The sequence below is a fragment of the Capra hircus genome, chromosome 3, assembly GCF_001704415.2.
Source record: "Capra hircus breed San Clemente chromosome 3, ASM170441v1, whole genome shotgun sequence".
Classification (NCBI taxonomy): domain Eukaryota; kingdom Metazoa; phylum Chordata; class Mammalia; order Artiodactyla; family Bovidae; genus Capra; species Capra hircus.
Window position 1 is genome coordinate 84528525 of NC_030810.1, and position 23494 is coordinate 84552018.

The 23494-nt window shown below is 38.2% G+C and overlaps 1 protein-coding gene across 2 annotated transcripts in view; it reads left to right on the forward strand.

Annotated features, from left to right (window-relative positions):
• The window catches only part of NTNG1 (netrin G1), a 369085-nt gene that overhangs the window by 200459 nt on the left and 145132 nt on the right, over positions 1-23494 (forward strand). For both annotated transcript variants that reach the window (XM_013962581.2, XM_018045837.1), the window contains exon 3: positions 4120-4760. In XM_013962581.2, the coding sequence (XP_013818035.2) occupies positions 4120-4760 (641 nt within the window). The remainder of the gene's footprint in view (positions 1-4119; positions 4761-23494) is intronic.

Here is a 23494-nt window from a genome sequence, read left to right on the forward strand (position 1 = left end):
TCTCTGTAACAACAGTACAGATCACACCCTTGTGAAATATTTACACTAAATATTTTAGCATATAATCTCTCCTCCAGCTTTGTCTTTCTAGAATTGTAAGATTTTCGGCTTTGGCTTTCTTCTTTCCCTCTCTCACCTAACATGCAGGGTTTCTTCTTAGGGAACCAGAATGACTTTTTTTTTCCCCTCAGCTAATTTTCTGTCAATGTCATTATCTCTAGTAAGTTATGTTGTTGTTGTTCCGTCACTTAGTCCCATGTCCAACTCTTTGCAACTACATGGACCACAGCATGCCAGGCTTCCCTGTCCTCTATCTCCTGGAGTTTGTTCAGATTCATGTCCATTGAGTCAGTGATGCCATCCAACCATTTCATCCTCTCTTACCCTCTTCTCCTCCTGCCCTCAATCTTTCCCAGCATCAGAGTCTCTTCCAATGAGTCAGTTCTTCACATCAGGTGGCCAAAGCATTGGAGCTTTAGCATCCGTCCTTCCAATAAATATTCAGGATTGATTTCCTTTAGGACTGACTGGTTGATCTCCTTGCAGTCCAAGGGGCTCTCAAGAGTCTTCCCCAGCACCACAACTTGAAAGCATCAATTCTTAATGGTCACCAAATCATTAATCTCCCAAAAGAGCATGGATGCTATGAAATATGAATGGTTCAATTTTTTATGTTTGGGTTTTGGTATCTGCATTCATTAGTGTAGTTTTTCATTTGAAATGATTTGTTTACTGAATGATTTTAGTAAATCGTTGTGCTGCTAAAATTATCACTAGGAGTAGAGTCACATGAAGTATGAAATTGTCATTTTAGTTAACCTCTGATTATCTCCTGTGTAAACTGGGAATTGCTCTTAATCTGCTCAAATGTTGTATTGTTCAGGTGAGATTTTCTCTCACCTCCCAGTATAAAATTACAATCAGTATCCTTTCTCCAACACCATTCTCTCCTCCAACTGGCTTTATTTTTCTGTATAGCAGTTATCATCATGTAACATTATAAAGCATTATATATCAGGGTTTTTTTTTTTTTAGTATATCTCCCTTGACTAAGATGGAAGCTATTCTAAAAGCAAGGACTTAGATTTGTTTACTGTTATATTCTGAGAGCCAAGACAAGTGCCTTAAATATAGTAATACTGTAAGCAGTCAATAATTACAGCTTTTCTCTCAATTTTTCTGGTGTCTAAGGTACCAAATCAGTGCAAAGAAATGAAAATTTCCCCTCTTCCCAGCATGCATTTTGATAGCTGACAATTGGATGTAAGAGTAAGCATTTATCCTGGGTTCTCTGTCTTCTCAGCCCAAGTGGAAGCATGTCCCTCTGGAACAGAAGCAACGAGTGCAAAATTTGGCTACATCTTCATTAAAGAACTAAAGCTTTAGGTTGTGCCCTGTTGGTTGGCATCCCATCCATGTGTTTACAATTTTAAGAGTAATACAAGCAGAGAATCTCAAAGGATGCTCTCTAGAACTCTACTTATGTGGTATACAAGTAGGGATTACTAAAACAAGAGTTCCATGGTCAAATAAGTTTCTGAAATTCGGTAGTACATGAAGCTAAGGAAGTTTCTTAATATCAAGGCCTCTCAGAGGTATGATAATGCTCATTAGGGCTCTCCAAGGCAAGAAGACCTGAGGCTTGGTCATAGGTTCTTCGGTTCTGCCAGCCTACTCTTGTTTCCATAACTAGGTTCCATATAGGGAACTACATTGACTTAGGAGGTGAAAGGGCCAGATCAGGTGCAGAGAAAGTGGGTTCCGGCTCCACCACTTACTCTGTTATATGACCTTGGGCAAGTTGCTTAACACTTCTCTATGCCTCAGTTTTCTCTTCTGTAAGATAGAGATGAAAAGGATTACCCAGGATAATACATGTAAAGCAACTGATCCATAAATGCTAAATAAATACAAGGTATTGTCAACACCTTTTATCAGAGGTGGAAATAAGTGATTTTTCACTATATGTCTTCAAGCATATTTTTTAAGACAGGCTTATTATTACTGAACCATACCCAGAATCAGCTAGCTGTGCCTTTTTTATTTTTTGTCTCAGCACCCTGTCCCCATCTCAGAAGCTCTGTGTATCTGAATGGAAGTGGAAGAAATGCTGCCTTTCAACAAGACTTAATACAAATGTCTGATAACTCACTTTGGTGTATCCCACAGAGTTGATTTCCTGTGTTTCAGTATCCTTGACCTCAGATGAAGACACTTTTGTCAGGAGAAAGGTGGTAGCATCCATGTTAATGATTGTGCAGATGGCTACATGCTGGTAAATTTTGAAGTGACCATATTTTTTCAGTAAATTTCAAATGAAGGTGTGATTTGTGTAAATCTGACCCCTTCCAGTAAAATGTGCATTTCCATATATTTAGAATTTATAAATCCTGACAGATTCCACAATATTTATAGCCCTCCATAAAAAGTCTTTGCCAGTTTGCAGAGCTATGCATTTGGCTCTCTGGTATGCTTAAAAGAGTTTAAATAATAATAAATTTGGTGATTTATTCCACCTGGAACAGAAACTTATTTCCCCCCCCTTGGCTCGTTTTGAAGCGGATACTATAAATAGTGCCACAGACGCTGGGATCAGGAATAGGATATTGAAATTCTAGAGAGAACAGAAACATTTCCACTATCACTGATGCCTTGAATATATTTTTAAAACAGTTCTGTTCCTCAAATAATGTACCTTTTCTCCTTTCTCCTGCCCCTTCTCAGTTATACTCAGACCCCCAAACTTGTTGCCAGCTTTAGGATTCAGTTGCATTAATGGGAAAGAGAGAGTGAAAGTTTTAGCTGACTAGGTAGGAGGAAGTTGCCTCTAGGGAGGCCGAAGCAAGTCTCCAATGTTCATCTCATATTTCAAAGGAGTCAGCTAGTAACTGAGCATCGATGTCTAAAGTGTAAATTCATTATTTGAGACTCAGCTTATGTATCCTGTAGATATGATGGAAAGCTCCTAGTTCATGAAAAAAAAAAAAAAAGCAAAAAAAAAGCCTAAGGACAATGTCAGAGGATCGAATCTTTTACCCATCCATGGGTAAAATTACCCAGTACAGGATAACAGACAAATACCTGAAGAGTTGACTTCAAATGATACCATTTTTTAAAAACAAAAAATGAAACCCAAATTGGGAAGCCAGTTGTTTGCTCTAGTATCAGTCTACTGATGAAACCTGAGAGCAGCCATTTAGTTTCACGTAAGTGGTGTTATAACTTGTGATATGACAAGGAGACTTATTTTCAGCTTCTTGTTGGAGTGGAATGTGAAGGAATTAACCTTTGTGTGAAAGAAAATAATAATAATGGCTAACATCCATGGAGAGCTCACTGTGGGCCAGCACAGAGTGAACACATCAAGTGACTGTGACTCTTTGTAAAAACCTTCTAAAGTGCTGGCTTTTCCTGTCCTGATAAGTTGGAGCACACCCCCGCCCAAAGTCTTTCCTGAACAATCCCCTTGCCTCTAGCTAATAGGATGGCAGGTGTTTGGACCAAGCCCCAGAGCCTGGAGTGTACCACAATTTAATGATTTGTGGTGAACAAAGTAAATGCTTTAAAAGCAAGCTTTATGAAGCAGGGACCCTATTAAGAGTGATGGATTTGAGGTGAAGCGAAAAGAAGCTGAATGTTGTATGGGGGTATTGTCTCCCAAACAAATCTATGGTTCATTGCAAATTCTAAAGCTTTACTTGAAAAATTAAACTTTTTAAAAAACTGTGCTCTTGAGGAATGCCCTTGAGGCACAGAGGAATCTCCTTGCTTTTCTATAGCATCCTTCTAAGGGGATGCGGAAGTATGAGCTGTTAGCTGATCAGTGGTTTTGTGCTTCTGGGATCACATTATGGGTCTAACACATATGGGATAAATAAACTGTTTCATTTCTTAAAGATCATGGAAGGAAACAAGACAAGAAAATTACCATATTGTCTCTCTCTCTCTTTTTTTAAGCTATTAAAGAGGAGAATCCAGTTATGGCAGATAAAAATGATTGCTGCAAAGTTTTTTTTCCCCCTTCCTGTTTCTCCTAGCCTCCTACTCAGTAATAGCAATGTGGCAAGACTTGTGTCATAGCACTGTTTTGACGCACCCTCTTTTGTTCTTCTTCCATAGGGCAACCCCTACATGTGCAATAATGAGTGTGATGCAAGTACCCCAGAACTGGCACACCCACCTGAACTGATGTTTGACTTTGAAGGAAGACATCCCTCCACCTTTTGGCAGTCTGCTACTTGGAAAGAGTATCCCAAGCCTCTCCAGGTTAACATCACTCTGTCTTGGAGCAAAACTATCGAGCTAACAGACAACATAGTTATTACCTTTGAATCAGGGCGTCCAGACCAAATGATCCTGGAGAAATCTCTTGACTATGGACGAACATGGCAGCCGTATCAGTATTATGCCACAGACTGCTTAGACGCTTTTCACATGGATCCTAAATCCGTGAAGGATTTATCACAGCATACGGTCTTAGAAATCATTTGCACTGAAGAGTACTCCACAGGTTATACGACAAATAGCAAAATCATCCACTTTGAAATCAAAGACAGGTTCGCATTTTTTGCCGGACCTTGGTTACGCAATATGGCTTCCCTCTACGGACAACTGGATACAACCAAGAAACTCAGAGATTTCTTTACAGTCACAGACCTGAGGATAAGGCTTTTGAGACCCGCTGTCGGGGAAATATTTGTAGATGAGCTACACTTGGCACGCTACTTTTACGCAATCTCAGACATAAAGGTGCACGGAAGGTAAGAAAACAGCTGTTTGGCTTGAATGAGAATGGGTGTTTCCAAAGAAAAGGCCAGTTTGCTGGTTGTGCAGCTGCAGACTGACTTTTGTTACTTTCTATTGCAAGATTTTCTCAGAAACATCGGCCTAGAGGTAGGTTCTGAGGCATTTGAGACCCTTCTAACTCAGCAATAATTTGTGATCCCAGACTTGCTGTCACTGATCCTGAACCTGGCGGGATTTCATAGCATTTAAACCAAAGGCAAAAAACAAGAAAAAGGAAAGCATCTTACTTGAGACCAAGGAACTCTCTAGGTCAGGGGGTGGTTTAAGTCCTTAAGGTAAGGAAGCCAGGGCAACAAAGCCAACGTCTCTGTAAAAGGAACGGAAAAACAGGAAATACATCTTACTGTTGTTTCTGAATTCAAGAGTGGGTTTTAGCATGGTGCAACTCTCTGTTTATGTTTTGTTATATAGTATTTTAAAAGTTTTGAAAATGAAAATTATATCTCTTTACATTTATTAAATCAGAACCGAAAGCATTTAGGAAACATTGCATTTGTTAAAGTGGGGAAACCTTTACTTTTCAGGGTTTCAGATGTTATTATTTTAAAACAATAAGCTATCACTTAAAATATGAGTCAGGCTGTCTTCATTTTGTCGGACAATTATAGACTGACCAAAGTTCAAATGCATTAATGCTTACAGTCAGGTATGTCTTTGATTTTATAATATACCAGAGACACAGTTGAGCAGGTTTCCAAGGACTTTGAAGACATTTAAATAAAAAACTTTAATAATGAGAACCAAGACCACCAACAGAGATTTTCAACCTAATTTTTGTGTGGCATATTACCAGAATAACCAGCTGATGGGAGCTGAAGCATGAGATGATGAGGTAGGAAAACTAAATATAAGAGTGGCGTACAGAGCCCAATGGGGGGAAAAATGGAAATGTGAAGCAGAGCAAAAATCATTCTAAAAATGCCGAGAGCTTTAAATCAAATATATGGCAATACAAATATAAACAGTACATATATCATGTAGCTTTAGTTAACTGTATAGGTTTATTTAATCATATGTATAAACAGTGCGTATATTGTGTAGGTTTAGCTAAACAACAAGTCAGGATTCATTAAGTTTACTGGCTTCCAGCATCTCTTATGGCAGCTGAGTCCTCGGAGACTAGAGAAGTGTTGAGACTCCCTGGGCTTTCAGAGAGTTCTCTCAAACACCTTTAGTGATAGTGCTTATACACTTGTGCACTGAAAGAAGTGGTCACTGCTGCTAAGTGAGGGCCATAGTGGACATACAGAATGAGCTGGTGGGCATGAGTTCAGTACAATGGCAAAGGGATTTTACCTTATGGAATCTTGCTTATGGAGAGTAGCAGGAACTGATGGCCACCTATTCTCAGCTTTGTTCTAGCTTCACGTTTCTTGTGGAAGAGTCAAGAGTCTTTAGCTATGGAGCCTCTTTAAAAACTTTTAACCGAGGCTTGGTGAAGTTTGGTGAAGTTACCTTTAGAGCAAAATCTGAAATATTCTGGAAGAAGTATCCACTGGTTCAATATTGAGCTTGTGGGTTCTAGGGTTCATATATTACCAGGGTATAATGAGAGAGCAGTGTGGAGCTATGACCTTAAATATGAGCTTGTATTTATAATAAAAAGCAGCTATTGTACTTGTGAGAATTTTAGCACAATATCAGTTTCCAGTATCTTATTCTTGGGAACATGTAATATATAAAAATAGTTGACGTTGATATTGTTAATAATAGCAAGCCATAACAAAGTAACAGGTATTCTGTTTATCTACAAGAATAATTGCTAAATTAATAAGCTGATATTTGAATTTGAATCCCAGTATGATCTATATTGTTAGGTAGAATCACCGAGGTCAGTTTACTTACAGTTTGAGAACTCCTTTATCTAAGCCAAAATCTTTATAGTCCAACTTCTCTAAAACTCTCATTTTACATTCATAAAAAAGGCAGTCTTGTGATGTTCTTTGGATAGGAAATAACCATTGTTGGGCCTTATTTCTGTCATTAGATATTTATTTTTGTTTCCTCTGAGTAGTCAAGAGAGTGTAAAGTATATTTTAAAGCTAAAGGCATTTTTGTACATTCTCTACTGGGGTCAGTCACTTAAAGGTGCCGTGGTAGAAGTGTAGAATCCCATCAGATTTATCAGTTATCTCCTTCAACTGCCTTTCAGTGGTTCTGAGGAGTTTGGAGGAGCCCTCCTCCCTTCTCTGGAACTCACCTCTGTCTTTTCCTGTTCACCAGTCAGCTGTAAGCTGCTGGGGAAGCAGCTGGCAAAAGAGAAAGGTGCAATAGAGGTGAGCCCCTTCCATAATGTCCCACTCTGTCCCTCCCAAACTCTGTCCAGACTCCTCGGGGCAAACTGACGCTGGCACGTACTGTGCTAGGCACCAGATGGCTGGGGTATTTTTAGTCTTAGAGGAGGGACTAAAGAACTAAGCCTGATGGCTAGGCGTGTCTCCAGCTTCTAAGTTACGTAAGGAAGATGGAGCCACCAAAGGGGACTGTTAAGCTGTTGCCTGGTTCACAGCCCTTTCAGCAAAAAACTGATATAGAGTAGAAAATTCCCATTGGATTAAAATCCTGAGTTTTCTCCTTCCTGCAGAGTAAATAATCTATAGAGGGATTGAACACTAATTGATCATCTCTAAAATAAAGTTCTAAAAGTTTCTTTTCAAGAATATTATAAATACAAGCTTTCCAAAATGTAACTGAAGTCTTTGCTTCCCTCAGCCCACTCTTCTCCAGCCTTGATGAGATTGCAACGTGTAACTTACTTTTACATGTCTGTGTCTGATCATGATAATAGATATTTTTCTATCTGTCACGCCCCGTCCACCCCTACCATAATGTGAGAATTGGCATGGGTTATTTGAGGAAAATGGGTAAATTTCCTTACAATAGTGGACATATAATACTACAGGTTTTTTTCCGCTTGAAATATTAAGCTGTGAAACACAAACAGTGGCGTGTCTTTGTTCGAATTGACTGAAGACTATGAACGCCATTTCTCCACTCCCTGTGCACATGTGTATATAGCCTTTATGTTTTATACTGGCTAGTATAATTTGCTGTAAAAAATGACATTTTGATTGTTACTAAACCGGTATAGCATTTATGTTCTTTTCTAGCATGTGACACATCTGATGCCAGTTTCACTGGTGACAACAACTGTAATCACATCATAAAAATTTTATTCCTCTTTTGCCCACACTTTTTTGGCTTCCATTTACTCCATCTTATTGTGTGATTTATTAAGATAATGGAGGAAAAAGAAGACACATGGCTGTTGGCATTCTTAGTGATTCTGTGTTACTTCCATTGTTCAATAAACCTAATAATCTTCATGGACTAATTCTGACTTATGGATGTCCTGCTTCAGTAAATCAGGGTGATTTTCTCTAGTGAATAATAGCGGAGTGTGCCAGTACCTTAATTAAAGAGTGGCTCTCTTAGTCTTGATCTCATTTTAATTTACAGGGTAATACTACAATAATATTACTAATGGAAAGTACATTAAAGGGCATCAAGTAGCATTAACTGTATTAAATTATGGTACTTGTGTTAATTAACTGGTGAAGCAAGATGGTTCTAATGGCCAAAAAGGTCATCTAATGCATAAATAAAATCTACCCAGATGAGAGGTGAGAGGAAAAGTGGAGAGCAGACGTTTGTTCTGAACATCTTTTTTATACAGACAGAGAGTTAAATGCCCGGGCTGATTAAATACAGATAATGTCCAAAATGTATTCTTAGTTACACAGTTGCAAGTTCTGCTTTTTAAGTGTTTTGTTTCTGTCTAAACTTTACAGATTTAAGTTAATCAAAAAGTACACATTATATTTCTCAGATAGATAGACTTTATAGAATATAAATTCAACATTTTTGTTTCTTTGAGGTGAAGAGCTTCAAGGAAGTAATGTGATTTACTGTAATAATGGTCCGGTCTGAAACACTGATGATCATTGGACAGTCTGTTCATTGTTTTGTAAGATATACTGTCAGCAATGTATCATATATAAGATAATAGAAAATTTTTTTCAGCCTCTAGAGATTTAGCATAGAATTGTAAGAACTTTTCTCAGTGGTAGAAAACACTAAAGAACATCTCCATTACTTGCCTTGTTACACAATATTCCTAAACATAATTATCAGTATTTTTTTCTCAGTGGTGTTTACTCATTTCTTAACCCCTTCAGGGTCTACCCAAGCTCTCTATAGGCAGTTGGCTGTCAGTTGCTATTTACAGAATTGACGTTGCCCTCTATGCCTCCATCTGTCTTTCAGAAAGGAGCCAGGGAGCACTCACACAGAAGCTCCACTTCTACACAGTTTTGGGTGCTCTCTTCCCCTCACTGATGCCCCAGCTTAGAACCACAGCCTCCCTGCCTAATCTCAGGAGCTTGGAAAGTCCAGGGGCAGAAGTATTCTCTTTAGGTGTCAGGAGTGAGAAAGGCCCCCCTCTACTCTTACCTCAGGAACAATAAGATATACTCATAAGCCCTCACTATAAAATATGACTGCTGTTGTATTTGGTCTAATTGGGACAAAGTGTGGTTGAAATTCACTTTCTTGAAGGAAGGTTTTCAGATGGTTAGTGCACAAACCTGTGATGTTAGGTAAGTAGAAACACCTGTGGAAACTTAAAAGTATAAAAGCACCTGAGCATTCTACAGTTTTTTTTTTTTTCAAATAATTTGAAAAACACATGTAATACAAAAGTGCTCTGCCAATTATAAAAGACTTACATTTATCCTACAAGTTCTCCTACTCTTTTTCCTAGCTGCAGTTTGAATAAGTCCACTAAAATATTTACTCTTCACTTCTCCTGTGAGAGGCATCCTGAAGGGTGCTTTTGACACGTTTGACCTGGCATTTGTCCATTCTTCCCAGTTAGTCCTGATTATTATTGGGCTTTGGTACTGCTTAACAGACTCTGCTTTTATAATACCTTTCTTCTTTCTGTTACCCAAAAAGACTTTACCTCTGCCCTGGGACCGATGCTGGGCTAGACAGTGGCTATACAGAGATGCAGAAGGCATAGTCAATGCCTTCAAGGAACTGATACCCAGAAGGGGACCAGACATGAAACAAAATATGATGACAGTTTGGGTTAAATGCTTTTACTGGGTAAGTGTGTAAAGTGCCCTGGAAACAGAGCAAGAAATACTAACTTAATCTGGGCAGCCTAGCAAAAGCTTTGATGAGGATAACACTTGTGTGATATCTTGAATATGTGCCTTAACTTAGAATGCCAAGCAGCTAGTGCAGAATGAATATCCTAGGTTACAAATTATGCTTTACAACAACAAAGCATGTTGAGGAACTCCATTTAGTGGGAAATTGGTGGAGTGGACAAATCCTGGGGGACATTCTTCTGTCTTCTTCCTGTGGACCTTTAGCATCTCCAAAAGCCTTGAAGGATTCCTGCAGCTTGGTATCTGAGTTCCCCATGTCACAGGAAACCTAAGATTATATGGGTTCTAATATATCAACTAAGTATAGGTGAGAAGCATTCAAGGCAGTGGTGTTAAAGGATGATCCATTGTGGCTATATTAACAAGGAAATACAGAGTGAGACAAGGAGAGCTGTAACATTGCTTAATTGTGGAGCACTGTGACTGCAAGTCCTGATGCTCAAATGGAGTCTGTGAAAGTTCTCCAAATTCCATAAAAAGCCATCAGAGTATAAGGGTTTAATATTTGCTTACAAAGTCAATAGGACTTGGCAACCAATCAGATTTCAAAGAAGAAAAGACTTTAGTAAAGAGATCCAAGTGGAGGGTTCAGTAAAGGATTTGCAAATATTGCCCTGGTGTCCCAGAGAGAGGTTTGTATTAGAAATGTAGGTTTGAAAATTATCACTTTACATGTGATGGTTGAAGTTTAGGGAAAGGATGACACTGATATGATAAGTGTTTTCCCTTATAACTATAAATGACTTTTATAAGGGCTTCCCAGGTGGATCAGTGGTAAAGAATTCACCTGCCAATGCAGGAGACACAGGTTTGATCCCTATATCGGGAAGATCCCCTGGAGAAGGAAATGGCAACCCATTCCGGTGTTCTTGCCTGGGAAATCCCATGGACAGAGGAGCCTGGTGGGCTACAGTCCATGGGGTTGCACGAGTCAGACACAACTTAGTGACTAAACCAACACCATCATCATTTATAGAACATTTACAGAACTCCCTGGAGTACTGCCATGTAGGAGGTAATTTAAAATATATATATATTTATTTGTTTATTTATTTGCTTATATGGCTGCACCAGGTCCTAGTTTTAGCATGCAGATTCTTAGCTGTGGCATGTGGGATCTAGTTCCCCAATCAAGGATTGAACCCAGGCCTCCTGCATTGGGAGCTCAAAGTCTTAGCCACTGGACCACCAGGGAAGCCCCAAGAGATAATTTTTAAAAGAAATTAAGAAAAACTCTGAGAAACAGAAGGAAATGAGAAAAGAGGGGAATGAGTTAATTCCCCCGTTAATGTTTAAGTAATATGCCTTTACATTTGTACAGCACGCAGTTTCTAAGATTCTTGTCAGACCCCTCCTTTTCTTTAATTCTTACAAGTAGCCTGTGAGGCAGGTGCCATTAATTCTATCTTACAGGTGAGAAAACTGAGGACCCGACAAGTTCCATAACCTTCTTTCAAACATCCTATACATGATAACGTAACAAAATCAGGTTGCTATTTACAAACTTCATATTTTCTATTATGCTCTTGTAGCCACGCTAGCCTGAAGCAAGCTCAATAGACATAGAAGACCCAGAATATCTGTGCCCCGCACCCCCTGCCCCCGCCACCAAAACCCATCTTTAAATGCCAATAATGAACCAATAAGTCTTGTGGCTGTATCCTTCTTAGAATCTTCTGGAAGCCACCTCTCCAAGACTTGTGACCCAGTACAGTTATCCCCACTTTGCTTTTTACAGAAGATCTATGTTAATATCTGTTTTTGCTAACCAATAGGAGTCTGAAGAGGATTTTTACCTTTATTAAAAACGAGAAGAGCAAAAATAGCGTTTAGGGATTGTTCCGCCGCAAGCCCTTTAGAAGGCGGCATGCACCATGAGCGGCCTGGTAAGAGCTGCATCACCAGGCCCCTTCCCTGGGAACTAGGCTCATCATCTCAGCATCAAGGCTCCACAGTTTTGATCTGGGTCTCTGAGTTTCTGTGCTGTATCTCAGTTTATTCCATGCATCTGTTAGCAAGATGTGTTGACCTTTTAGCTGATGAAAGGTTTCACAGGAACCCCCTATTTTCAAATAGTGAAGGAAACTTGAATTTCATTACACCAGATTGCAGTGCGTTTATCTGAACTACTTATTTCATTTTACCAAGTTTATAATGTGTGATTGGGCTGATTTGTCACATTGTATTAGATCTAAGTGTTTTACAGCTAAAACGAAATTATGATAGTTGCTCATTTTCTGAGGGAGAAAATAAATGAACTTAATTTTCTCAATATTAATTTTTCTCATATTTTTCCATAGACCTTTAATACCTGCAACTACTTGCACTTAATAGACATCATCAAACACGGAAACAATACACAGATATTAATGAATAAACTTGGAAATAGCCAACTACCTTAGTTTATTTAAGAAAGTTTATCTTTCAGTTGAGAGCAGTCAAATTTTCCTTTTCATTTCTTGTATTAGTCCACATTCTGTCTGCTGGGACTGTAGGGAATGTGTGCTGCCTCTTTCATATAGTAAGCTTGCATACATTTGCAACGATTCTATCCCTTGAATTTTTTTTTTCAAAGTAAATTTAACCATTATACCTTCCCAAACTTTCATTTTAATTTCTTCTTCTTTTCAAAAGAAAATTCAATAAATGAGAGCATTCAGATGAAAAACTTAATAGCCATACTTAAAAATAAGAAACAATACAGAGCATTGCTACTTAACTGCAGTGGAAATGCTTAAAATAAAGATTTATGGTATGAATCCATGTTAAGTGGACAACAGAATGCCATTCTGATTCAGAGTATATTTTTTAAATCCTTGAGGATTTCTTGAGTTATAAAGAGAATATATCTATTAGCAGCTCATTTTCCTTTGAGATTTGTACCATTATAAGGAGAGAATATGTCTAATAATTTCTCCAATTAAATTATGAACTTCATTAGTGTGCAGAAAAACAACCCTGTTTAGGAGCTTGTCTCTTTATCCTAACTCCTCAGTGCTAGAGATTTTTTTTTTTAACTAGTGAATTGTTAAAGGGAAGATATCTCCTTTATAAGAAACAAAAGGATATTTTTCCTCCCTCACTTAATTGAGCATTTTTATAGGAAGTTATGTTCTGGCTACATCTATATGACCAATCAGTGAGAAATAGGCATACACTTAGCTTTTCTGTCCAGCTTCAGAACCCATGTTTTTTATTCTAATTCAGTGGTGGTCATCTTTGGAAGGTCTTCTTGATATTTTTGTCCCTAGGATCAAAGGTATTTCATAACACATTAGGAGTTCATGGCCATTGGTTGATATTTAGTGTAAGAGATTTTGTGGATCTGTGTGACCAATGATTCAGTAGAGACATTCTTTCCATTCATTCTCCAAATATAAGAACAAAAGTGTTAAGGTCCTGGTTTTTATCATAGTAATTTGACTGTGTGGATAGATATATTGATTTTGTAGCCATATAAGTATAAACTCCAATTCATTAAGCCACTTTTAAAATAAAAAATGTTAGCGTAATCAGAATTAACTGTGCTGTATATAAATTCATGATTGCTATTTCTGCCTATTTTATAGGTAAGAAAACTAGAAAACTATATCTAAACAAGATCAACAATTAGTGGCAAAGGGATTTTTTTTTTGCTTTTTTATTTAAAAATTTTTATACAGTTTTAAAGGTTACTTTCCATTTATACTTATTACAAAATATTGGTATATTCCTCATATTATATAATGCATTCTTGACACTATCTTATACCCAATAGTTTGTATTTCCCACTCCCCAACCCATATGTTGCCCCTGCCCCACTGGTAACTACTAGTTTGTTCTCTATATCTGTGAGTCTACTTTTTTGTTTTATTCACTAGTTTGTTGTAATTTTTAATTCCACATGTAATGATATCATATGGTATCTGTCTTTGTCTTATTTGCTACACTAGCATAATGCCCTCCAGTTTCATCCATGTTACTACAAATGGCAAGATTTCATTCTTTTTTATGACTGAATGTGTTCAATTATACATGTATACCACATTCTCTTCACCCATTCATCTGTGGGTGGACACTTAGATTGTTTCCATATCTTGGCAATTCTAAATAATTCTTTTAGGTATCTTTTCAAATTTGTGTTTTTGCTTTTTGCAAGTACATACTTGGGAGTAGAACTGGCAAAATCACTGCAGATGGTGACTGCAGCCATGAAATTAAAAGACGCTTACTCCTTGGAAGAAAAGTTATGACCAACCTAGATAGCATATTGAAAAGCAGAGACATTACTTTGCTGACTAAGGTCCATCTAGTCAAGGCTATGGTTTTTCCTGTGGTCATGTATGGATGTGAGAGTTGGACTGTGAAGAAAGCTGAGTGCCGAAGAATTGATGCTTTTGAACTATGGTGTTGGAGAAGACTCTTGAGAGTCCCTTGGACTGCAAGGAGATCCAAGCAGTCCGTTCTGAAGGAGATCGGCCCTGGGTGTTCATTGGAAGGAATGATGCTAAAGCTGAACCTCCAGTACTTTGGCCACCTCATGCGAAAAGTTGACTCATTGGAAAAGACTCTGATGCTGGGAGGGATTGGGGGCAGGAGGAGAAGGGGACGAGAGAGGATGAGATGGCTGGATGGCATCACTGACTCGATGAACGTGAGTCTGAGTGAACTCCGGGAGATGGTGATGGACAGGGAGGCCTGGTGTGCTGCGATTCATGGGGTTGCAAAGAGTCGGACACGACTGAGCGACTGAACTGAACTGAACTGAAGGTAGTGCTATTCTTAGTATCTGGAGAAACCTCCATAAACTGTTTTCCACAGTGACTGCACCAGTTTACACTCCCACCATCAATGTAAAAGAGTTCTCATTTTTTCACATCCTCACCAACATTTGTTATTTGTGTTCTTTTTGATAAGAGCTATTCTGGCAGGTGTGAGGTGATATCTCATTGTGCTTTTGATTTGCATTTCGTTGGTGATTAGTGTGTTGAGCATCTTTTCATGCACTTGTTTAGGCATCTGCATTTCCTCTTTGAAAAAATATCTATTCAGTTCTGGCCATTTTTAAAAATTGGGTTTTTTTTTTGATGTTGCATTGTATAAACTATATATACTGGATACCAACCCCTTATAAGTCATATCATTTGCTAATATTTTCTTCTGCTTAGTAGGTTGTCTTTTTGTCAATGGTTTTCTTTGCTGTGCAAAAAGCCTTTTAGTTCAATTCGATCCCATTTGTTTTATTTTTCTCTTATTTTCTTTACTTTATGAGAAGGATCCAAAAAGAAATTGCTGTGATTTATGTCAAAGAATGTTCTGTCTGTGTTTTCTTTTAGGAATTTTATAGTATCCATTCTTACATTTAGATCTTTAATCAATTTTTAGTTTATTTTGAATATAATATTAGAGAATACCTAGAGACAAATGAAAATATGATGATTCAAAACCTGTGGGATGCAGAAAAAGCAGTTTTAAGAGGGAATTTTATAGCAGCACAAACTTACTTCAGGAAACAAGAAGTAAAGAACCTAACTTTACACCTAAAGGAACTAGAGAAAGAAAAACAAATGAAGCCTAAAGTTAGTAGAAGGAAAGAAATAAAGAACACAGCAGATATAAATGAAATAGAGCCTACAAAAAGAAAATAGAAAAGGTCAATGGGACTATTAATAAAAGCTGATTCTTTGAAAAATGTAAACAAAATTGATAAACTTTTAGCCAGACTCTTTGAGGGGAAAAAAAAAGGAAAGTGAAAGTGGCTCAGTCATGTCCAGTTCTTGGCTACCCCAAAGGAATTCTCCAGGCCAGAATAATGGAGTGGGTAGCCTTTCCCTTCTCCAGGGGATCTTCCCAACCCAGAGATCAAACCCAGGTCTCCAAAGGGAGTGGTCCCAATTCAATAAAAGCAAAAATGAAAAAGAAGTTACAACTGACACTACGGAAATACATAAGAGATTGCTATGAACAGCCTAAAAGAAATGAACAAACTCTTAGAAAGGTACAATCTCCCAAAACTCAACCAGAAAAAAAAGTAGAAAATAGGAATAGATCAGTTTCCAGTAAGGCAATTGAATTAGTAATTTTAAAATGCCCAGCAAACAAAAATCTGGACCAATGGCTTCACAGGTGAATTCTGCCAAACTCTTTAGAGGAGTTAACACCTAAACTTCTGAAACTTTTACAAAAAATTGTAGAAGAAAGAACACTTCTGAACTCATTCTTTGAGATCACCATTACCCTGATACCAAAAGCAGACAAAAATATTACAAAACAAGAAAATTATAGGCTAATATCATTGATGAGCATAGATGCAAAAATCCTCAACAAAATACTATCAAACTGAATCCAACAATTCATTAAAAAGGGTTATATGCCATGATCAAGTGGGATTTATCCCAAGGATGCAAGAATTTTTCAATATCCATAAATCAATCAATGTAATATACCACATTAACAAACTGAAGGATAGAAATCATATGATCTTCTCAATAGATGAAGAAAAGGCTGTTGATAAAATTCAACATTGATTTGTGATTAAAAAAAAAAACTCTCCAGAAGGTAAGCAAAGAGGTCTCCCTCAATGTAATAAAGGTCGTATATGACAAACCCACAGCTAACATCATACTCATAGTGAAGAGCTGTTTATTTCTGTGAAAAGTTCTTTATTTTCCTCTAAAATTTGGAAAGAGACAAGCATGCCCACTCTCACCACTTCTATTCAATATAATTTTGGAAGTCCTAACCACAGTAATCAGAGAAGGAAAAGAAATAAAAGGAAGCCAGATTGGAAAGAAAGAAATAAAACTCACTATTTACAGATGACATTATACTATACATCCTTGTTGTTTTTGTTTAGTCACTAAGATGTGTCCGACCCTTTGCAATTCCATGAACTGCACCACACTAGGCTTCCTTGTCCTTCACTGTCTCCTGGAGTTCATGCAAACTTATGTCCATTGAGTCAGTGATGCCAGTCATAAACTATACATAGAAAATCCTTAAAATGCCACCAGAAAACCACTAGAACTTACCAATGAATTCAGTTAAGTTGCAGGGCACAAAATGAATGTACAGAAATCTGTCACATTTCTATACACTAACAGTCAAGTGAAAGAAAGTAAAAGAAGCAATCCTGTTTATAATTGCATTAAAAATTATAAAATATTTAGAAATAAACCTACCTAAGAAGGCAAAAGACCTTTACTCCAAAGACTATAAGATGCTGATGAAAGAAATTGAAGACAATGCAAACAGGTGAAAATATGTGCTATGTTCTTGGATTGGAAGAATCAGTATTATTAAAGTGACCATACTACCCAAAGCAATCTATACATTCAGTGTAATCCCTTTCAAAATACCAATGGCATTTTTCACGTAAAAAATTGAAATTACTTATGTTTTGGCCAATTAGTTCATTACTGAAGCACTTGAAAAAAAATTGAAAGAATGAATTGTTGTTCAGTCAGTAACTTGTGTCTGACTCTTTGCTACCCCATGAACTGCAGCACGCCAGGCTTCCCTGTCCTTCACTGTCTCCCTGAGTTTGCTCAAACTTATATCCACCGAGTCAGTGATGTCATCCAACCATCTCATCCTCTGTGACCCCTTCCTCCTCTTGCCCTCAGTCTTTACCAGCATCAGAGTCTTTTCCAAAGAGTTGGCTCTTCGCATCAGGTGGCCAAAGTACTGGAGCTTCAGCTTCAGCATCAGTCCTTCCAATGAATATTCAGGGTTGAGTTTCCTTTAGGATTGACTGGTTTAATCTCCTTGCTGTCCAAGAGTCTTCTCTACCACCACAGTTTGAAAGCATCAATTGTTCAGCACTCAGCTCTCTTTATGCTCCACCTCTCACATCTGTACATGATTACTGGAAAAACTGCACCTTTGACTATACAGACCTTTGTTGGCAAAGTGATGTCTCTGCTTTTTAATATGCTGTCCAGATTTGTCATAACTTTTCTTCCAAGGAGCAAGTGTCTTTTAATTTCATGTCTGCAGTCACAGTTTGCAGTGATTTTGGATCCCAGAAAATAAAATTTGTCACTATTTCCATTGTCTCCCCATCTATTTGCCATGAAGTGATGGGAATGGATGCCATCATCTTTGTTTTCTCAAGGTTGAACAGCCTAGATTTAAAATGTGTGATATAAGAGACTCACATCATTGGTCCAAAGATCCCAATCCAGAATATTAGGATATGCAATTGGGATGGCTGCTGTATCAGCTCTTTTCTTGCCTAAGACTGGTGTCTAAAACAACTGATAACGTGCTGGAGATGTATTGAGAGGACAGAGGACAAAACATCAAGATCTCAATATCGTTATTTGTCTTATTTTAGAAGGAACCAGTGGCACTGTTGGTAAAGAATGCAGGAGATGTGAGAGATGCAGGTCTGATCCCTGAGTTAGGAAGATCTCTTGGAGTAGGAAATAGCAAAATGGGGTAGTACAGAGTCGGACACAACTGAAGCAACTTAGCAGCAGCAGCAGCCGCCAGTTCCCTGAAAAATCACATGGACAGAAGAGCCTGCCAGGCTACATTCTATGGGGTCACAAAAGACGAGACAGGACTGAGCGATTGAATGCAGAAGGAAACATTGACTAGTAGTCAGGAGAAATAGGTTTTAAGCAGGGTCTTCTCATCTTCGAAATGAGATTGTTATACTTAATTTGTGTTTCTCAAAATTTTCCTCAAATAAAGGATGTAATGGTCAAAGACTTTGGAAATGTTATTTGCAATATTTCCTTCTAGGAGAATTACAGTATATTATATTAATATGTGAGCATATTAAAGGCCCTGACATATCCTACAGTAAAGGAACATTTCCATTTTATTTCACCAGAGCCTCCCAAAATAGTCAAAAAACTCTCTGTTGGTACCCCATCTGTTTGCCATGGAGTGATGGGACCAGATGCCATTATCTTCGTTTTCTGAATGTTGAGCTTTAAGCCAACTTTTTCACTCTCCTCTTTCACTTTCATCAAGAGGCTTTTTAGTTCCTCTTCACTTTCTGCCGTAAGGGTGGCGTCATCTGCATATCTGAGATTATTGCTATTTCTTCCAGCAGTCTTGATTCCAGCTTGTGCTTCTTCCAGCCCAGCATTTCTCATGATGTACTCTGCATAGAAGTTAAATAAGCAGGGTGACAATATACAGCCTTGACGTACTCCTTTCCCAATTTGGAACCAGTCTGTTGTTCCATGTCCAGTTCTAACTATTGCTTCTTGACCTGTATACACATTTCTCAGGAGGCAGGTCAGGTGGTCTGGTATTCCCATCTCTTTCAGAATTTTCCACAGTTTGTTGTGATCTACACAGTTAAAGGCTTTGGCGTAATCAATAAAGCAGAAGACATTTTTCTGGAACTCTCTTGCTTTTTCAGTGATGCAACAAATGTAGGCAATTTGATGTCTGGTTCCTCTGCCTTTTCTAAATCCAGCTTGAATATCTGGAAGTTCTCAGTTCACATACTGCTGAAGCCTGGCTTTGAGAATTTTGAGCATTAGTTTGCTAGCACGTGAGATGATTGCAATTGTGCAGTAGTTTGAACATACTTTGGCATTGCCTTTCCTTGGGATTAGAATGAAAACTTATCTTTTCCAGTCGTATGACCACTGCTGAGTTTTCCAAATTTGTTAGCATGTTGAGTTCAGCACTTTCACAGCATCATCTTTTAGGATTTGAAATAACTCAATTGGAATTCCATCATCTCCACTAGCTTTGTTCATAGTGATGTTTTCTAAAGCCCACTTGACTTTGCATTCCAGGATGTCTGGCTCTAGGTAAATGATCACACCACTGTGGTTATCTGGGTCATGAAGGTCTTTTTAATATAGCCCTTCTATGTATCCTTACCACTTCTTAATATCTTCTGCTTCTATTAGGTCCATACCACTTCTGACCCATCTTTGCATGAAATGTTCCCTTGGTATCTCTAATTTTCTTGAACAGATTTCTAGTCTTTCCCATTCTATTGTTTTCCTCTATTTCTTTGCATTGATCGCTGAGGAAGACTTTCTTGTCTCTCCTTGCTTTCCTTTGAAACTTTGCTTCCAAATGGGTATATCTTTCCTTTTTCCCTTTGCATTTAGCTTCCCTTCTTTTCTCAGCTATTTGTAAGGCCTCCTTAGACACCCATTTTGCCTTGTTGCATTTCTTTTTCTTCAGGATGGTCTTGATCATTGCCTCCTGTACAGTGTCACAAACCTCCGTCCATAGTTTTTCAGGCACTTTGTCTATCAGATCTAATCCCTTGAATCTATTTGTCACTTCCACTGTATAGTCGTGAGGGATTTGATTTAGGTCATACCTAGATGGTCTAGTGGTTTTTGCTACTTTTTCAATTTAAGTCTGAATTTGACAATAAGGAGGTCATGATCTGAGCCACAGTCAGCTCCTGGTCTTGTTTTTGGTGACTGTATGCAGCTTCTCCATCTTTGGCTGTAAAGAATATAATCAATCTGATTTCAGTATCGACCATCCAGTGATGTCCATGTGTAGAGTTGTCTCTTGAAATTAAATTGAAAGATGCTTGCTCCTTGGAAGAAAAGCTACAACCAACCTAGACAGCATATTAAAAAGCAGAGATATTGCTTTGCCAGCAGAGGTCTATGTAGTCAAAGCTATGGTTTTTCCAGTAGTTGTGTATGGATGTGAGAGTCGGAGTATAAAGAAAGCTGAGTGCCAAAGAATTGATGCTTTTGATCTGTTGTGTTGAAGAAGACTCTTGAGAATCCACTGGGCTGCAAGGAGATCCAACCAGTGAATCCTAAAGGAAATCAGTCCTGAATATTCCTTGGAAGGACTGATGCTGAAGCTGAAACTCCAATACTTTGACCACCTGATGTGAAGAACTGACTCACTGGAAAAGACTCCAATGCTGGAAAATACTGAAGGCAGGAGGAGAAGGGAACAACAGAGGATAAGATGGTTGGATGGCATCACTGACTCGATCGACATGAGATTGAGCAAGCTCCGGGAGTTAGTGATGGACAGGGAAGCCTGGCGTTCTGTAGTCCATGGAGTTGCAAAGAGTCAGACATGACTGTCTGACTGAATTGACTGATTGGCTGCCCAAAGAATTAGTGTTAATGGAACTCATGTTAGGGTAACAAGGCCTCTTCAATCTCCAATATCACCAGCTTCTTCCTAGGCTATAAGGAAGTGAAAACAATGTGTATGTTTCAACTATTTGCATTGCTAAGAAATATTTCATAGCAAGGTGTAGTTTTAGCTATCATTCTTCCTATATCATTGCTACATTGAGACAAAAAAATGATACCATCTTAATGAAAGGTTAGCTTTGATGGGAATACCTTTCTTTTGTTACTGTTACTCTTATTTTTTGAACCTTAGAGAGTTCTGTGTACTGTTAGGAATTATGGGAAATTCACTATTCTATTGGAATAGATAGGGATATTTTTGTTTTGTTTTTAAGCTAGAGAAATTGTGATGGAAGAGTCAGCAAAGATGTAAAAAATGAAATGCCAAGAGGTACAATCTGGTGCATTTTAGAGATAAATAGAGATGCTGGAGTATATCTCTTCCTCTCAGATGTAACTCCTCAAACTCTAATTACAGCAATAAACTAAAGTCGTATATGTAAAGGAAAATAAGATTAGTTAATATTCAAAGTGTTATTTTTATTTTTTCCTTTGCTCTGGAAGATATTCTTGAAACCACAGGCTGATTTTAGTTAAATGTGGGTTGCCTTCCTTCTACTTCTGAGGAGTGTTGATGAATAACAAAGGAGAGCCCAGTAAAAAAAAAAAGTGTATCCAGCTAAGGGATATCGTCTCGTCTAGGAAATGTGTGGCTGCCCTGGCTGCTGTTACTCATTTGGTCCTGCTAGAATATCAGGGAAGCAAAGCTGTTACAACATATTGGTGACATCCCTGTGTAATTATAGATCCTCCAGGGCTGCTGAGAACAAGGAACAGATGGGGGTAGGGTGGGCCAAGAGATGATGGGATAGGGGAGTCTAAGAGGTCAGCAATTTGGCAGGTTGGGAGGAGACAGCCTCATGAACTCATATTTTGGAATTAAACCGACAGTGTATATGCCAAATATAGAGTCATAGCATTGCAAAATCATTTCTTTTAGAACTGAAAGAAACCATAAAAATAATGTAATCTAACTCCCTCTTTTTCACATGTGGAACAGAATACTTAAATGAATTAACCAAGTATAGTACTACTGCATAACCAAAATTTAGATCCAGATGGAACTTGTGTTTTACTCACTGATCTGCCCTCTGTGCCCATGACTGGACCTGGCACCTAGTAGGCATTCTGTAAATATTTAGTGAGGGAGTAACTGAATGGGTATGGAATATCCTTTTGAGCATCAAGCAAACCAACCGTTCTAAGAATCTGTATTCTTCCCCTTAGGCTTCCTATGGCCACCTTTGTATATTCCTTACACAAAACTATAAGGGAATTGGAGCTAAGCACAATATTTTTGGCAATACTGCTTTATCCAATATACTAAAATTGCAAAGCTTCAATTTTTAACCAATTGTTCGAAGTTAGAGAATAAAATTAGTCTACCTCACGTATCAGAGTCATGCATATATTCAAGATAATACCACCCTACCCAAACACACGTTGTTTCTTCTATTATTTGTCTGATTGATGTTTTTAAGACCAGAAAGACTCTTAGTTCCTTTCCTGGTTAAGGACAAGTCTGTGAAAAGAATTGGACTCTTCTACTACCCGCCATCAAGAAATATTCAGTAGTATCAAAATATCACTGAATCATTACCTCTGGTGCTTCAGATGGTAAAGAATCTGCCTGCAATTGGGAGACTTGGGTTTGATCCCTGGGTCGGAAAGATCTCCTGGATAAGGGACTGGCAATCCACTCCAGTATGACTGAGTGACTACACTTTTAATATCACCATATGTCCCAAAATCACCTTCAACTGATATTTGTCACTTGGGTTCAATAACCAAGGAGTTTAAAATGTATAAAAACCATCTTACAGTTTGTAAATGAGGCCTTGTAGAGGAAATTAAGAAAACAGTCTCATTTACAGTACTGTCACAAGGGATGAAATACTTAGACATAAACTTAGCCAAAAAGGTAAAAGCCATACACAAGAAATACTACAAAACATTGCTGGAAGAAATTGAAGAAGCCATGTATAAATGAAAAGAAATCTCATATTCATGGCTTGAAAGCTGTTAAAATGTCAGTATTACCTAAAGTGAAGTGAAGTGAAGTCGCTCAGTCGTGTCCGACTCTTTGCGACCCCGTGGACTGTAGCCCACCAGGCTCCTCCGTCCATGGGATTCACCAGGCAAGAATACTGGAGTGGGTTGCCATTTCCTTCTCCAGGGGATCTTCCCAACCCAGGGATCAAACCCAGGTCTCCCACATTGCAGGCAGATGCTTTAACCTCTGAGCCACCAGGGAAGCCCTATATTACCTAAAGCTATATGTAAATAGTCAGTGTAAAAATCTGAAACTGACAGATGACAGTTTGGCAGAAAATCTTGATGACAGTTTCGGCAGAAACATCAAAATCCATC